Source organism: Falco naumanni, chromosome Z (genome assembly GCF_017639655.2).
Source record: "Falco naumanni isolate bFalNau1 chromosome Z, bFalNau1.pat, whole genome shotgun sequence".
NCBI classification, from domain to species: domain Eukaryota; kingdom Metazoa; phylum Chordata; class Aves; order Falconiformes; family Falconidae; genus Falco; species Falco naumanni.
In genome coordinates, this window is record NC_054080.1 from 57,399,435 (window position 1) to 57,417,635 (window position 18,201).

At 39.2% G+C, this 18,201-nt stretch overlaps 1 protein-coding gene across 3 annotated transcripts in view; it reads right to left on the reverse strand.

Annotated features, from left to right (window-relative positions):
* Nucleotides 1-543: 543 nt before the first annotated feature.
* The window catches only part of DOCK8 (dedicator of cytokinesis 8), a 94,198-nt gene continuing 76,540 nt past the window's right edge, over nucleotides 544-18,201 (reverse strand). For all 3 annotated transcript variants that reach the window (XM_040579713.1, XM_040579714.1, XM_040579715.1), the window contains exons 36-48: nucleotides 16,545-16,697; nucleotides 15,314-15,472; nucleotides 14,467-14,567; nucleotides 13,828-14,020; nucleotides 8,590-8,733; nucleotides 7,541-7,672; nucleotides 6,669-6,803; nucleotides 6,047-6,136; nucleotides 5,373-5,609; nucleotides 4,599-4,742; nucleotides 3,444-3,550; nucleotides 2,407-2,574; nucleotides 544-1,801 (exon numbers count right to left, since the gene is read on the reverse strand). In XM_040579713.1, the coding sequence (XP_040435647.1) occupies nucleotides 1,738-1,801; nucleotides 2,407-2,574; nucleotides 3,444-3,550; nucleotides 4,599-4,742; nucleotides 5,373-5,609; nucleotides 6,047-6,136; nucleotides 6,669-6,803; nucleotides 7,541-7,672; nucleotides 8,590-8,733; nucleotides 13,828-14,020; nucleotides 14,467-14,567; nucleotides 15,314-15,472; nucleotides 16,545-16,697 (1,827 nt within the window). In that variant the 3' untranslated portion in view covers nucleotides 544-1,737. The remainder of the gene's footprint in view (nucleotides 1,802-2,406; nucleotides 2,575-3,443; nucleotides 3,551-4,598; nucleotides 4,743-5,372; nucleotides 5,610-6,046; nucleotides 6,137-6,668; nucleotides 6,804-7,540; nucleotides 7,673-8,589; nucleotides 8,734-13,827; nucleotides 14,021-14,466; nucleotides 14,568-15,313; nucleotides 15,473-16,544; nucleotides 16,698-18,201) is intronic.

Genomic DNA, 18,201 nt, shown 5'->3' on the forward strand with positions numbered 1-18,201 from the left:
CTGTTTATAGGATTTGCTAAGTACTTTGGATGCATTCACTTCAAAATCACAGAGTACATATTCCTGATCATTGCATTTAACAATACTATGAGTGAGGAGGGAAATGCTTTCTTACACTTCAAGTGTGGTTTATGTGTAGGCTTTATTTCACCTCTTTCCACAACCCATCTTGTTTGCTCATCTCTGTGAATCTTCTACACAGCACATTCAAAATCTATCAGATATCAACAAAGTGCTGGGAAAATTCCTATTATCAAATGGCAAGGCTGCAGATGACTATACAAATTCAAAATGTTTTCACTAAAAGCAGCAGCCTCAACCTCTCTTACAGTCTGGAGTAAAGAGGCTTTGCATTTAGAAACACATGACATCAACTCTGAGAAAGTTCAGTGTTATTTTCTAAAATGAAATATGAAAGAAAAACTTAATTCCACCAGTTATTTAATTTTAACTTTAAATTCTGTGTTTGGGCAAATGGGATTGGCTACTTTAATCAGCATTAAACTATAACTTCCAAAAACCTGAAAGATGGAGGGAAGGAAGTAATACCGAGGGATGCTTTCATGGATCTTTGTTGCAAAATACAAATGTTAAGTGGTAAGCATGGTCACAATACAAATTCTGGCCCTGCCATTGCTTCACTAGATGAGTTCCAAAGTTCTAATCTCTCTCTATATATATCTCGACATCCTAATCTCCAAAATTGTAATAGCGTTTCCTTACTTCAGAGAAGTGCTGTAAAGATACTTCAGTAAAATGTTTGCTTACGGCTCAGAAAATACTAAGCATTAAGTATTATGAATTATTATGAATTATGTGCTAATTTATCTTCAGCTGCAGTAAAGCCTAAGTGAAGTGCCTTTTTGGAAATCCTCACTGTGCACGTATGTAGTTAATTTTGGATAAGGTTATCCACATAAAAGCATTGTATAGTAAAAGAACCACTCATAGCTTAGCATCTTCTCTTTAAACTATTACTTGCTAGCTCTGCTAAACATGACACTGATTATTAAAAAATCCAACTGCACATCAAGTAGTAGTCCCTATACTTGGAAAAAAATTAGAAGATCTGTAAGAATTATTTATTGCTACTTCTTGCTTTCCAAGCTTTGGTTGAGAAAACTTGTGCAGAACTTTCCCTGCAGTTAAGGACCATGATACAAACTGGTGACAGAAACTGATAGAGGCAATTACTCTTTCCTACAGCTCCAGCTTAAGAAACATTAAACAGGGACCATGTCCCTCCTTATTAAGACAGCATTTAAGCATGTGATTAACTTGCAGAGTGTGCTCCATTGCCAAAAGCACATGGATAAATGCTGTCTTGGGAAAGGACCACATATACAGACATAATTTGCCAATGTGTCTTAGACACATTACCTGGCTTCACATAACACCTCAAGCAAACCACAGAGTTCTGTGTCTGTTAGCTAGTGGTGACTGATCTCATGTCACTGACCATTCTAATGGGCCACCTCTCCACGTTATGTGATTATTTTGCGATATATGCAAAAGTATCTAAACAGCACCCTCTTCCTTCCCAAGCCCTCATGAAATGTGGTTGATTAGGAGTCATCCTCCAGTTTTCATTCAGTGATCCTGTGTAAATGCTTTTCCGCATGCTGTCCAAAAAGCTCACATGTTGTCTTGTGGGAGATTTATGATTTCATAGGTGTTGAATATCCCATCATTTCTGGCTTGCAGCATGAAGCTCTTCCTTGGCCAAAGCAGCTAGTCCTAGGTGCTTTGTGAAGAAGTCTGGGCATCATATTTCCTAAAACTGTGGTTACGAAAAGATTCCCTGTAATGAAATGAATCCATAAATAAAGTTGGCAAATGAAAAAGAATCCAAGAAATACTTGCCTTTTGAAAAGGAGCAGCTGAAAAATCATGAATTGAAACATATTACATGTTGGCAAGTCAGAGGCATATTCCTTTTTCTGCTCCCACCCCACACTGGACACAGTGGTTTTGTGAAGAAGCATATATTCATAAGCAAAGAACATAAGTTAAGACTTTTCTGTCTCAGTCATGGGAGTAAATCAGATTATGTTATCTGAGAGTGAAAGGAACACTCTTACTTCATACTGGCTAACAACACACGGTGCCGTGTATTCAAAACAAACACATACCTGTTATACCTCCTTTCTGGCTTCAAATGTTGAAGAGATGGAAAGTTGTTTCTCATATCTTTTCATTTATGACATAAATTCCCTACCCCAGGAATGACCAGCTTGAGAAACAGTTAATACCACATTCAGCTCCAGGGGAAGACAACAGACTTCTTTAATCAAGCATGAAGTTGGCAGTGTATATTTATGGTCTGGTTTTAGCTGCCATTAAAACTGCCTTTCTTCCTTGCATTTTTTTGCATAGCTACAACAGATAACCCTGCCCTACTTGTACCTTGTGCTATGGACTTTCACTACAGGTTTGTACAGCTCTGGGATCTTCCTCTCAATCATGGGCCTAAGGTTCTCTTTCAGCTTTGCGTAGTTCTTTCTGAGCTCTGTCTGATATTCCCTCTGGTCAGCAGTAATAAGGCGCTTGTTCTTCTCTACTGCTTCACCACACCTAGGCAAAAGGAGAGAACAAAAAGCATAACATGTATCCCCCACTTCTGTTAAACGCATTAACTTTGTGTTAGGTGATCTGAATGGCCAAGGATCCAGCTCCTCTGGGCTAGGTGTTCCTCCGATAATCTGTCAAGCCCCAATTGATAATGAACTAACAGGAAACCTCTGTCTTTTCCAAGTACACAAATAGAGGTGATAATTTTCAGACATTAGAAATGCATGAGGGAGCCAATAAAAAACAAATCTAATGACTGCAGAACACCGAGCTACCTGCCTACTTACTATAAACAGATGCAGTGACAATAGCAGAGTAGAGGCTGTGTCTTCTGTGTAAGGCTCACTTTTATTTAACTCAAACTTACCCTTCAGCAATTATGCTTTGTTTGGATTAAGGAGATTAATATCTTGCTATGTGAATATGCTTGTTAAGATTTTACAAGCATATCTCAAGCAAAGGCCATATGTGTCTACCACCACCAATGTGTCTGCTTGACAGATAGGGTCAAATATTTTCTTATGAACAGCTTACTACATATAAATGTCATTTTATCAAAAATAAAATCAAGGCAACAGTCTGAAATGCTTGATTTCTGTAAACTATTAAGAGAAAAAGCAAAAAAAAAAATAAATTTCTATATAATTAGTTTGAAGTGTTAAAATACGCTCCCACTTGGGATGCAAAGCCTACCAAAGCATTGACCATGAAGCAGAGACAACAAGTCTGGACCAAGCATCTAAAGCATGAGATGCTAGGATTCATGATGCTAACTTGCATAATTAAATACATAGTCACATTACCGTGCATTATCGCGATTGTTTGCTTTATTGATACAATTCAGCATTCAATTATTTTTTTTTTTTACTGACCTCATTATAAACTCTTTGAAGCACAACCTCAGCTTATTGTGATGTCGATAAAGTTTGGGGTCTGCTGGAATTTCAGCCAGGAACACTTGTGCTACCTCTAGCGGTCCCTTATAGAAATAACACAGAAATATGTCAAAACCACCTGCTTAGACTGAAAACAGACCACACGTCTGGTAAAGCTGTTTGTTATTTCATCAGTGGAATTATAAAAGAAAACTTACGCACAGTCACCATAACAGTATGGTTTTTTGCCCCTATCCCCGCCTCACCCCCCACCCCCTTCCCCCACCCTGGCTTTTCCTTTGGCAAGCAGAGTTTTGCCCACCATATTTTGACCTCTCCTGTTTTTATTTCTCCTCCAGCCTCACAAAAAAGGGAACAGACATGTTCTACTAAGCCGAGAGGAGCTGGGATAGTTCTACTGCCAAACTAGCTTACATGAGAGAAACACAGCTGCTATGTGTGGCATTACAGGACCCCAAGGGACTTAAATAAGACCAGCACTGAAAAGGACCACTCTTTCCAAAGCTTACAACATGTTACTTTAGACTAGAGGCTTTGCCTGATGAAGAACCTGGAGAAACTGAGAGTATTGAGGCTTTCATCAAAGAAACCAAACTCTGTGAAATTGTGGATAATGCCAAGTTTTCTCCCAGTTACGTCTTCATTCTTAGTTGTAAAAATTTTTTGAATTGCCTTTTTTGTTACCAGGCATATTTATATTTTAATTATTGCACCCCTGCTTTCTTTTGGGGCATTCAGGTGTTGACTTCATGTATTTTCCATGAAATTGTGAGTTTGTGGTGGTCCCACAGAATAATTGTTGTTTTTATTCCCATTTCCCAAGGGTACACCTGGAGTGAACAAAATGGGTGAGGTGGCTAGTGTGCTAGAAATGCAAAATCCTTGGATTTCACCAGGCTTCTGAGTTTCTGTACCTACAACCAAAACAGCACTTCCACAAGCCATTTTAATGAAAGCATACCTAATGAACACTACACAATGATTAAATATCAAGGGATGAAGTTTAAGTTCACATTGTGACTGATTGTGTCTGGCTAGATGTACTTCCAGTGCAAGAGATGAGAGTGAAAAAGAAAGCACAATGAGGAAGGTATGCACAAACTCTTCATATGGTTTATTTGGATCCCTTACCTGATTTACAGTAGCTCCAACTGACCCCTGCAAAACCATCTGGAGCATTTTGGCATCTGGTGGTTCTTGGTTGGTGGCTGCAGTTAGTTCCTGTGTTTTTTTCCGCATATCTTCAATAGCAACTTCAATTGGGGTTAAAATGAACTAATACAAATGGAAGAAAAGATGCTTCATTACCTGAATCATGCATGCAGTTGACCTGTTCTAAATCTCGCAATACCACTATCATTCTCCCATGCCAAAAACAGTACTTGTGAAACCCAGAAGACTGTTAATCTAAATGTCGTCTTAGTAGATGCTGCATCTGATCCAAAGCTCTCTGACATCACTCCCAAGAATAGGATGTGGATCTGATTCCCTGTTTGTAAAAATTCATTATTATTCTAAGTTACTGTCTTTATGCCTGAAATGGTTTTGCACTTTCTACTTTTACAAAGCTTCCCTGTCTCTAAACCAGCTCTGAGCCCAGTTTAGTTATTTGACTGTACTTTACCAGCTAAAAGTACAGATCTAAACAGAGCTTCACACATCCTCCTATACGGCATTACAACTAAGAGGTCAAAAGAAGAATATACACTTGCTCTCCACTTTTCTCCATAGCAAATACCCATCTCGCATTTGTCTACACATTCCATCTGATTCCTGTTTATGAGAGTAACATGTCTCAGAAATTCAGCCTTCTTTTTTCTGCCAAGGATAGAATTTGAAAATCTTCCCACCCACAGACTCCTTTCATCCCCTGAGAAATTCGATCTGTCCTCAAAACTCTATTACCTCTTCTTTTTGGATGACATTAATTCTAGTTTTGATGTAGGGGAAAGCATGCATTGTGGTTAGGATGGTGTTCCTTTTGTATTGCTCACTAAGTTCTCCTCTGGGGCGCCCATCCATCGTGAAAGGCGTAGTGTACATGAACCGACAGAGGTTGAAGTTCTTCTCAAAATAGGTTACCCTGTCTTTCATCTCATACTCATCAAAATATGGCTCCACGAAAGTAATTTGTATGTATGCCTGAGAAAGGAGGTAAGAACCATTACAGTACTTTACAATGCGAGAAGCGTAAAAGGAATAGCACATGTAAAATATCTCATAGTTCACACTGGCTAAGCATGGAAAAGCACAGAGCTGCACACTTCAGGGTTCCTTCTCTTCTCCAGAGCTGACAAAACTTACCTCTGGGAAGGGTCCAGCTTGACTCTGAGTATCAGAGCCAGAGCAGAGACCTGAGGTCAGAACTCCTAATTTCCACACTCTGTGACAAACTACCAAACTAAGCCTTTCAAAGAAGGTTTAAGAACATCCCTGGGCCCAGAGATACAGCCCAGATTTTATTTTTTTTTTAATTTTTTTGTGTCTTAATGTTTGAGCACAGAAGTTTCAAAGGGATCTCCTTCTCTTCCCTTCTCTTCTGTGACAAAGCACTCAACGGTCTCAAGTACTTTCCTTACCTTACTGGGATCCAGCTTTCTTTTGTCAACAGGAGCAGAGTCCTTAATCACTTCCACAGCATCCTCCCCAAAACACTGGCCATAAAATCCCTGGAAAGGAAACAGAATTATCCCAGAGTGATTTTAGTCCTTATTACAATGTTAATGAGCTGTATGCCTGTAGGAGAAAGGAGTAACCATGACAATTTCTGGGGTTTGTACAGTCGGTATATGGCTTCATGAACCACAGCTGACCAGGGTAAGGCACCTTCCAACAAAGATCAGTGTGAGTTGCTCACAAAAAAACAGAACTCAAGGTAAAGTGATCAGAAGGGAACGCTCCAGTTCCATGGTGAAGCTGAAAAGATACCAAAGCAAATATCTGGCATGCTCAGACCGAGTAACTCAATATATTACAGGCCTGCCCATAAAAGACATGGCCTCAAGAGAATGGATCGCTTTCATCATTATGCTGTAAAAAGGGCTATAATGGAAAGGATACACACAAAGGAAATAATCTATGGCACAAATAATTTTGTTACTGATTTTTATACAGCAATAATACTGTTAGAACTGTGTAGGTTCATTAGAAAGTATAATGTAACATTGGAGATCATGCTAACACAATGGTTTTTTTCTTTACCTCTAACCTGTGAGAAATCTCAGGAAGTTTGGTAATTGCAGGCTCCTTATAAACAAATTCCTGCTCATCCAAGTCCCCAAATTTGGATCCATAGAAACCAACACGGAAGTAAGTTCCAAACATTCGCTTTTGACCCTAATTGATAAAAACAAAGAGGAAATTTAAAATAATTTTTTATGTCAGTGCTGTGGTATTTGGATACCTTCTTTTCTGAACTCATGTATAAGAAAAGTCACCGATCCTACATTTTCCCTATTTCAGAGCCAGTTCTATATCATCAGTGCTGTTGGATTAGAAGCATGTATTCATGAAAGAAGGCATACAAATTAAGGGGACATTTAAATGAAATCTAACTTAAAATTAACCTAATTATGAAGTAGCTTTTGCAAAACAAAATGACTTACTATTTTTTAACTCCATTGGATACATGTTAACAAAATGAAAATTTAGTTATGAAAATTGGTAAGAATTTGAATGCATCTAGGCTCAACAGTAAGATTCTTCTGGAGAAAGAGAAGAAAAGGGCAGTATAAGTGCTGAGAATTTAGCCAGGTTTTTGTATTTCTTCTGTTTTATAATTGAAAACACTAGTTAATTAACAATAAAGTTATTTTTCTTAAATAGATGTGGCCAGAGTTCAACCTGTTCAGCTGTTTTTCTGTAACTCTAAACCAGTTTTGTAGTCATCTCTGCTTTTTGCTACAGAGAGGATAGAGCCTCTTTTCACTGTGGACTACCCTTTGCAGGTAGGTCAAAGCAGATGGAAACTTTTATTAGAAAAAGGAAATGGCTCTATTTTACATGAACAGTTTTATTATCACCAGTCTTAAACAAACAGTGCAACCCAGTAATGCATCTTGTCTCACAAGTACCTTATTAATAATGCTGTCAAAGGCCTTTTGTAGCTTGCAGTGTGTCAAAGTAAGCTTCCTGAAGTCTCGATGGGCTTCCAATATGGGGATGACAATTTTGTACACCTCATTCACAGTTTCATACAATCCTCCCTTGGGGAAAAAAGAAAAAAAAAAAAAAGAAGAAATTAAATGAATCCTGTCACACTCTGAAAAGAAACTCAATCTCCATTCATGGCCTGGATGAAAAGAGGCTTTATGGGACTCATCTTTTAATAGTAGACAGGTACTTCTGAGCTGCAGACAACAAACTGGATCTAATTTGGATCTTGGATCTGTTGAGCTCTTAAGCCCAAATTCCAGTGCACAGGAATACACTGTTTTTTAACTCCATTGTTAAACAGTAACAAAAACAAATATGCAAGTTTTTACTTAGGGGCTAGAAGAGTTAGAAATTCAGGTGAGCAGAAGGAAATGGATTTGTTTAGCATGTGTGGTTTGGGGCAACCAGAGCTGTATCTGGACAAAAGGAACCCAAGCTATATCTTCAGAGATGCTAAATCATATATCCTCTTTAGCTCTACAGCAATATGACGAGCTACTTGAGTGTTGACATCATGACTTTTTACATGGTAAGTGCAGACAGATGGGTGGTGGTATAGATGAGGCTGGTAGTTGTATGCTGTGTGAAGGCACAGGAGTAACTCTTACATGCTTTCTAAAATCTATAGTTAAAACAAGATCTTCTTCTTAAATGTACTATCTCATGAAAATACCAACCAAAATCTTGATTTGTGCCTGGAACAATCACTTTCTGTTGATGCTGTAGTTAGCACAGTAGAGGTGGATATACGGCTGAGCTAGGCTACCTGAGAAGCCTAGCTTAGGCAACCTGGCTGCGGCAGGGCTGGGTCAGCCATTAGATGTGTTTCTGCCTCTCGTTTGCAGTGGGGCAGGTCTGTGAAGCCTGGTCTAGCTGTAAGACTATTTCCTCATGAGCAGGAAAATAAGCTATGGAACTGGCCCTGAGAGCCCAATTCCATCTTCTGGTGATTTTGGTCCTCACTCACCGTGCTGAAGAGCTCTGCTGCTTGTTCCAGCAGCCCTACCAGGCCACTTTCTGAGAAATACCTCCCAGAACATACACCATCTTCATCTGGAGACAAAACATCATCTGAAACAGCAGATTCCTCCAGCACATTGGATGAAATGTTCTAAAATACATCAGAGCAGAGATATCAGAAACCCAGATCAATAGTCTATCATAAAGATTGAAGCAGAAACAGTTTCAACATAGTTACATGACAGTAAGAAGAATGAGATTATACAAGTGAAGCCAGGGGATACACTGGGCTAAATACCATTTAGAATGGAATTCCATTAAATTCCATTGAGAAATGGATATAACATCATAAATCCATTGAGAATTAAATTCTACTGAGAAGCAAACACAACATCATAAATCTCTGCAGATGGCAAATCAGGAGTTTCACTACAAGAACCATAAACTTTCTTGCATCAGGTTTAAGACAGACTCCTGTAGGTTGCAAAATGTCCCCTCTCTGGTGCTGGATTTTGATGGGAGCTGCCATGAGCTCAATCTCCACCCTGCAGGGGTCACAACCCATGTGCCCGTCCTGCTGCTGGCACCTGGGTGTGAGAAATTCCAAGCTGCACCCTGGACCTCCTGCCACCTGCTTGAACAAGTTGAACTTTCAAGTTGTTGATTTGACTTTTGCAAGCAGAGAAGGAGGACATAGACCATATTGCTGTAAAACCTGCAATAACTGAATGCTGCTTCTCATTTCAGCCTCTGTCATATTACACCTTGATCCTGCAGAATTTACTCAGCTACTTGTAAAGTTACTGATCTTATTATGGGTTTAAATAAAACTAGCTAAAGTACACAGTGTCAGTCACTCTTTGAGATTCTAGACCATGAAATAACATGACTATAGTTCTTCAGGATCCCTTTGAATAAATGACACTGGAGAGAGTCAACACTAAAAATTTTATAATATACAGAAATACATGTAAATGAACATTAAAATATGTGTTCATACAGTATGGAACTAGCATATGTAACTTTCAACAGCATTCAATTTGCTAGTAATTAAAAGGAATTAAATTAGTGTCATACTGTCTCACTTCAGCAGAAACTGGCAATGACAATCTGTCTGCATGCAGGATAGATGCCAGCTGGCTAGCTAGTCAAGTCCTTAAAGACATCTTTATAAAACGGCAGAGACACTGAGGGCTATTACTATTGATCAGATTTCAGATAAAGAATTGGCATCACTCATCACTAGCAACATGGGACTTTCCCCCTTGGGTTTTGTGGATTTATTTATTTCTCCATGGGTGAAATTTACTCCAACCATGCTGCCCTCAGAGTGCCTAATCTGCACATCACGTCAGCTCCACTGGAAGGGTGAGCACAAAGCTCAGGACAGCATTTGCCAAGCTGAGAATATGTTTGAATTTCATCCAGAGGGAAAATTGCAGCATGTTTTAGAACACCCATACCACTTGTTACCTACCAGTCTCATTGAAGATAGTGACTTCAACCAGATTTAACCTCCCTGGCACACACCTACGGCAACTCATACAACCCCTACTGCAGCTCAATGTCTGGTTTTCCCTTTCTGTAATAGTAGCCATGAAGGACTATTTTCATGGAATGGCATATAGCCTTTGGTGGCTTTTTTTGTTTTGGTAGCAAAAGGGAAAGAGTCCAGAGGAGTGAAAATGTCCAGAGAGTGATTTATTTATGAAAGTAACCAAGAAAGTCACAGACACCAATTATCTTTTCTTTGCCTTTAAACCTGTAATAATTAATGTCAGGCATCTATTACCATGTTTTACAGTCCATACACTCTTGTAGGAGAGAGCCTTCATGACATACTGGTGCTTGCAGGACCTTTTGCAAAGTGGCCATGCCTCACCCACCTTTTGCTTTGATGTACCTTTATATTGAAGAATATTATATGTCCCTTGTATAATAAAGACAATACATAAATTACCATGTATATCATCCACTATTATTTTGGACCTCACAAGGATGTTTTTTTCTAAGGAAAAGAAACACTTGCGTAAACTCAAAGGGCTCTACTATGATCCCCAGCCTTTATCCCCGTGTTAGATAAGGCTAGGGTAGCCTGCAAGCTAGATCCCCAAAACCACACAGTTGAATTAGCCTACCGCTGAGCCTGGGCTATTTAGCCCTGTGCCTTACCGCTGAGCCTGGGCTATTTAGCCCTGTGCCTTAGCAGGTAGACACACACACTAAGTCCTTGTCTGTGGTAATATGAAGTGGCTTTAAAGTCAGTCCATACACAATTCATACTCTAAGTCCACCTTATCACTTGCAAAGGAGATTTAGTCTAAACACAAATGAAGCTCAAAGGGAATTTCACCAAAAGTGATCCTGTTCTGATTTTGAGGGATAGTTTTGATTGCACAGAGGGAAGCATGTACCGTTTCGTGTGGCACAGTATAAGGAAACGTGTTACTCTCTAACAAGCAGTTTTCTGGACACTAACAGAGTCACTGCAGAAGACCCATGATTTAATACTTTGCTGCCCCATTTTACTCATCTGTAAAAAGGAGACAGCACTTCTGCTCATCCAGAAGAATCTTTTTTTATACACATTATTATCACCCTCAATTCCACAACTAAATATGTATCACCAATATTGGTTAAATTAATATCTCAGCTAAATGAAGAAACGGACACAGAAAGAATCAGTGAGTGAGATCTGGAAATCCAGGTAAAGCCAATATAGTTTGAGTAGTATTTCTCTCTTAGCAAGGTCATCGAAACAAGATCTTCATAGGTGCTGCAGAATACAAACCTGTTCGTAAAGAATGGGAGCTCTTCTCTTGAAAGGCTTTGTAAAAATGCAAGTGTTATTATAGTTAATTATCATTATTAAGCAAAATGAAATCCAAAATTATACTGTCAGATAAAAAGTTGTGTAATTTGGCTTCTGGTCATGAAGGCATTTTATTACCTCTCTCCTATGGAGCAACTGTTCCTTGGGCAAACACGTATCTACAAAAGCATTTTGATGAGAGAGATTGACTTGTTACCTTTAAACTTCCAAGTTTTTGCTTATCTAGTGCCTTGTAGAATAGACTTCAGTTCTCTAAAATAACTGGAAACATATCTATTCATGGCAATCTGCATAATCTCGGAGCAATGGAAGGAGGAATCACATTAGGGTCAAGTGTGTGAGATTACAAGCATTCAAGGCAGCCTGGGAGCAGGATGACTTTTGCAAGGGAATGCAGATTTCACCTATATCTAAATGATTATAGTATGTAATGAGTAGGGAGAAAAGAAGAAAATAGAAGTAATGAATGGAAGCTAGATGTTAGAAAGTATACAAAACTGGTAAGGGATGCAAAATGGGAGAAGTATAAATCTATGGCCAGAAGTTTAGCCAGTAAAGAGATTATATACAGCTATACACAGTAAAGGAATTTAAGAATAATACTAGTCAATCACCTGATTGCTAGGGTGAAATTGCAACACTACCACCCAACATACTGAATTCGGTGCAAAATGACAAGTAGATCAATCATGTTCACATTTATTATTCTGAAGGAAAAAACCAAACCCAGATGATATGGTTGTATCAAGGGATGATGACTGTACCAACTACTAGTGTTAGGCATTTCAAAATCATCTGGACCATAAAACGTGCTCCTCAACAGTTTAAAAGAGCTAAGCAAACCGGTATTCAGGCAATGAATACTGAGTTGCCATATGTTTTAGAAAACTGGGGAAGTTTCAGAGGAGGACATATGCTTTGTGGCCATATTTTTTTAAAAGTAAACAAGATAAGCAGATAGTGGTAGGTTTATCAGTTTGCACCCAGGACAAATTGGTGGAAATACTGATACAGAATTTTACTAAAGAAAAAACTAAAGGTATTGTAATTAAGTCTGAATCAACACCAGACTACAGAAACCTGATACTTTTAAAGAGATTACAATCTCATAAAGGCAATAATGCCCAAACAGTAGATATCTATACAACATCTGAGTTGATTCTGCGAAACATTTCCACTAATTAGCTGGAATGTCTCATAATCATTGCAGCAAACACTCTGTAAATGAACAATGGTACTTACTGATCTTAGAGAATAATGATAAAGGAGTAATCAACACATGGGAATATTTTAGGGGTTCAGCATTCCTATTTTTAATAATGTGTGAAAACAGAGTGGGATGTGCTGGATCCCCTCTCTCTGGTGACCAGCGACAGGACACAAGGAAATGGAATGAAACTGTGTCAGGGGAAGGTCAGATTGGACATTAGGAAGAGGTTCTTCACTGAGAGGGCGGTTGGTCACTGGAACAGGCTCCCCTGAGAAGCAGTCACGGCAGAAGAAGCCTGTCAGAGTTCAAGGAGCATCTAGACAGTGCTCTCAGTGATATGGTTTAGTTTTAGGTAGCTGCGCAAGGAGCAGTGAGTTGGACTTGATGATGCTTATGGATCCCTTCCAACTATGATTCTATGAAAAAAAGCCGGAAAATCACTGAATTTGCGTATAAAGTCAGTTCATATAAGGGTAACCAAAAATGCATAATCTGGTAAACTATGTTTAAAACTCTGCATTTCAAAATGTTTAACAGCAAAGAGTTATGCTTTCATCTTTGTGATGTAGAAAAGAAAGGTGAAAAACAAAATAAAAAAAAACGCTCTGTAAAAGATCAATAACCTACCAAGTAAAGAGCTCAACAATGCCAAAAGAATCAGTGGATTCTGGAGAGATAAACAGAGAGATACTTCCTGGGCTGAAAGAACTTATGGGACATTTTTACTGGAGTTTGATGTAAATGCATATAGGTTATGGTGATTTTGTCATTTCATCAATCAAAAGGGTGTTGGTTAGTAACTGGAGGACAGTCAAAGGATTGGAGAACATGCCTAAAAGAAATGTGTAGCACCAATTACCTAGATCATGAGAAAGCAGTTTGAAAGATGCATCTGTCACAGTTGATAAGTATCAGCCCCAGGAAAAGGCATGTGATAATAGAGGGGTTCTACTTAGCAGACAAGACATTACAGTATTCAGTTGCTAGAAGTAGAAGCTAGAGACAGCCAGACACTAAAGTACCAGTTTTTATCGGTAAGCATAAATCATCAGAACAATCTGCCAAGAGTGGTGATGGATGTTCCATTGTAGCTTTTCCTCCCTGTATATGCACTTCAACTCTGCTTAACATGAGAAGGAATACACACACCAGAACAGGCGATCCCAGGCTTATGCTGTCAGAGCTTGGGAGCTTTTTCTTACCTGAAAGCTGACACTGCCCACTGGGAGATAGTTTCGGTCTTCAAGCATGCTGAGGTACTCTGCCACCAGTGCTGCGGCATGGACCAGACACATGGCTGCTTCTGTGTAGCACTTCCTCTTGGTGTGCTTCTCTGCCATGTTTTGCAGCCAAGTCAGCCTCAAGTCTGGTGATGTCTGGTACCCTTTGGCAATTCTAACAACACAGGGCAGAAAGGAGGTATGAGTGATCATTTCTCAGGTAACAGAAAGAACCTTTATAATTCTCCACCTGGGTTAAATGGAGGGAGACACCTCTGTCTTTATTCTGTATGATTCACTAAGCACAGGGCAAAAGAAATGGTTAGGCAGGGGTAGGCAGGGGCTAAGAGGAGAGTAAACCAGCTAAACCCAAGGCTTTTCAATGTCCATCAGTCCCTGACTCCCATCCTTGTCCAAGTCTATGACCACCTTCCAGTGGCTCCACTGCAACATGCTTACTCCTGCAGCCTGGGCCCGCTGCCACAGATAAGCTGTGCTAAAGCAGGAATCTACACAGACAGAACAGCCAGAGGACTTTCCCACAGCTTGTCCCTAAAATGCACAGTTCTTTTGCTCACCTCACTGCAGAACTTCCTCAGTAGCAATTCTAAACAGATTCACCTGTACATGAGATCCATGAGCATCTCTGGATCTTCCTGAAATTCCCTCATTTTCACTGTGTCTGACAGGATGCTGTTCAGATTACACAGCAGCTCCTCTACCTGCAGTAATACAAAGATCAACATGTTTTTCTCACATTTTTATTTTTGCTTTCCAGAAAAATAACATCTGCACCAGATGATTTGTACTGAATTGCTACAAGATTCATTTTTCCAACTCTGTTCAATGCAGGGAAGAATGCTGACATAGCAAATTTTATGCACACATTTTAATTAATCAAAGTGAGCTGGAATCCTTTGATTTGTAATTTCTGAATGAAAAAAATCAAATGTGCTAATGGAGTTCAGCTTTAGTTGATTCATGATCTAAGAACACAGCAGCTGTTTTTGTAAGTCTTCAGCACAACCTGAGTTACTGTAGGATTATTAGCAGTGTCTGACAGTTGTCTGAAATGTTTTTAATTAATGTTGCTGCCACCTTATGAACTGATAAAGACAGAGAAGTTTCCGTTATGCTACTTGTCTGAAAACATAATGAATTAAATTCCATCTTGGAAAACTCTTAAAGGGTACAGTTCCTGTTGGAGTCTAGAAGAAAATTGTACACAAAGCTAAGAGGTGATTTTCCTTTAATGTGATTTCAGTAGAAGTTCTTAAGAGTTTATTATACGGAATAATGTCCCCCACTTCTTCCCTGCATATTGTTGTGCTAGAAATAAACTCATGCAACAACCCCCCAGCCTTACTTTCATTGCTTTGGAAGACCAAAATCTAGGACTTGCTCCAAGCACACAATTTCCTATGAGAAAACTCCTGATAAAAATCACAGATGTCATAAAAGATTTGACCTGAACGGGAAATGGAGTTGCCTGCATATCCACATCTTCTTCTGCATAGGCTAGGATGGTTCGTAAGGACCGTCGAAGGAATTCCTCATTAAACTCAGGTGATTTTCCAACCAGAGAGGCTAATGACATGGTCACCTGCATCTTCACTCTTGCAAAATTCTTTCAGAAGGAAAAACAAGAACATGAAAGAATGATGGCTGCACTGCACCATGCATATCTGTGTCTACTATATAAAACAAACCCACTTTCTCCTGCCCACACTTGAGTGGGTTAAACTCACTGCTCACACAAGTGGCCTCTGGTGTATCAAAGCGAGTCCAAAATGAGTGGTTAACCCAAAGTTCCCCAGTTCTGACATGCCTGTACTTTGGGGCGAGAATGTTCCTTGGAATACATATGCTTGCTTGAGACAAGGGCAAGTCAGAAGCACCTCTTTCACCCACTGTGCAGGCCAATGGGTGTGTAGATCAGGCCACCCACAGAGGAGAAGAGGAGGAAACAGGACTGGGAAAGCATTCTGGAAATAAATCTGGGAAGCAAAAAGGCCTCTGAGGGCTTTGCCTGGTGGTGCACTACACGTTGCTTATGGTGCCTCAGAGGCACATTTTCCTTCTGCGAAGTCAACACTTTTTACATATTCAAGGCTTCTAAAGTAACAACTAGGAAACAAAACACTGCAAGATCAGATGTCCAAGGTATCCAAAATGCTAATGCATGTCCTTTTATGCTAGGACATTGTGAGCCTACATGCATAACATACTTACTTTGCTCCATATGGGTGGTTAAGAAACAGAGTCTAATCCTGAGACCAGGAGGCCACCAAAGAATTCCCATTAATACAGGTATGCAGTAGTTCTACTGAGGCTATAGTGGCATTAGAATAGAGCTAGTCTAAGTTTAAGTAGCTCTGACACAGGAGTTAAAAAAAAAGACAAAGAGCATTGCTTATGCATTGTATAGTCCTTGCTTTCAGAGGCCTAATGTTGTTACATTTGAAGATACTTTTTCAGATGTTGCAGAAAAAGTCACATTTTCCTAAATGAAATAATGAGCAATAATTTAAACTACTTTTCTCTTACACTTCTATCACTTCTTGAGGGTCAAATATTCAAAACAGCATAACATGTGTCTCTTTATCTGCAGATGTGTTCCATCTGTTATCACAACTTCAGTTTTGGTTTCAACTGATCACAAGAAAAGTTTGCACAAAACATAGTTTTTGAAATCTTACACTGGTAGAGCTGAAGCTGTATCTCATGAGAAGATAAAGAGTGGCACAGGCTTGAGTCCGTGTAGTATCTATGCTGCTGCTGCAGTGATGGAGAACTCTTTGACATAGGTCAGCACACTGTTCAACCTCCTCTTCAAACAGAAAATCTCCAAACTAAGGGAGATAGAGAAGAAAGCATTAATTACTCTTGTTTCTGGCCATTGAAACATCAATAGCTTAGTGCACAAAAATCAGAGGATTCAGACAAATGTAGAGGAATGAAGGCAGTGGGTTGATTGACATGGACAATGTGCAGCTGTATCTTGTTCTGCTAAGTGGGTAAATAGCACTGAGGATGGTGGGGTTAGGTGGTTGGGTGGAGGAGGAGCAGTGTGGGCTGGCTTCTGGAGGAAGGAGAAACAGCATGCGCAGTAGAATCTAACTCTGACCCACGGTAAAGCCTTGTTGCAGCCTGATAGCTTGCTTGTGCTGCAACAGATGAAGCCTTGAAGTTAGTAAAACCTACGTTTTATACTTCTTTTTTATTTATTTATTTGGATTCCTGATAGCTTTTCTACAGAAGAAGGTTTGAAAGTAGCCTTTGTGTTTTGAAAAAGAGTGGCAGAAAGAGAGAGAATAAAAAAAATTGCTCAGAGAAAACCCAAATATTGCAAAATTCTTAGAAGTATGGAGAGTTGCTATTTTCAGAATAGTTGACGGTTGTTGAAACATGCAAACACTTCCTTAAGCATGAGGACCAGTTACTAGCTTTTTGCATCAATGCCCCACCCTTCCCCAGCCCTCCAGCATGTTCTTCCTCCTATGGTGCGCCACAAAACTTCCATTGCTCAACTTTTATGCCAGGCCCTGTTTTACACTGTCTCCACGATGCACCTAGCAGACAATAAACCCAGGGGGCAGGACACAGAAACAAACTTTCACCGTAGCCAACATGAATGCACTGGCACCATATGTACATACAAAGGACTGATAATGGTGTGCGAGCAGAACACAGGATATTATTTCTCATTTGCAGGCCCACTTCCTAGTTCTCAACCTTTCTTCACTCCATTATCTCACTGTTTTATATCTAATTTATATTATAAGCCTGCTGGCACAGAGTTCTATCATTTTTATTTGCAGAATAATGTCTATATACCTACAGTGTAATAGAAATAATTGGAATGATTGCTTCATAAAATACAGAACTGAGTCAGCTTAACTACAAGATCTATTTCAATGAGAATAAAGATTGCTTCACAAAATTCATTATTGTAATTGGAAGTTGGCTTTCAAAGATAAAGTACAATGAAAACAAAATTATGAGTTTCATAACTACTCAGATATGTGCCTTGTAATTAGGCTTTGTCAGCCAATCTACATTTAACAGCAGACAGGCATTAACTGGACAGGAGTATCCTGTTTGTCATTTGTATTTTAGAATAGTTTAGGGGAAAAAAACATTTAATGGTCTTTTTCCTTTGTAGAACTTCTTTGTAGGAGAATGGACCTTAAACAAATTTTAGAGAGTCTTCATGAAGCACCTAACCATTATGACCCATATTATAAAAAATGTTTGGCCAAATTCTGTCCTCATACACATTTTGAATTTTTTTTTTTTTTTGATTGGTGATACAGAAATGAGAGAGATACTTGGATTTGGCTTTTTTTCAGGCAC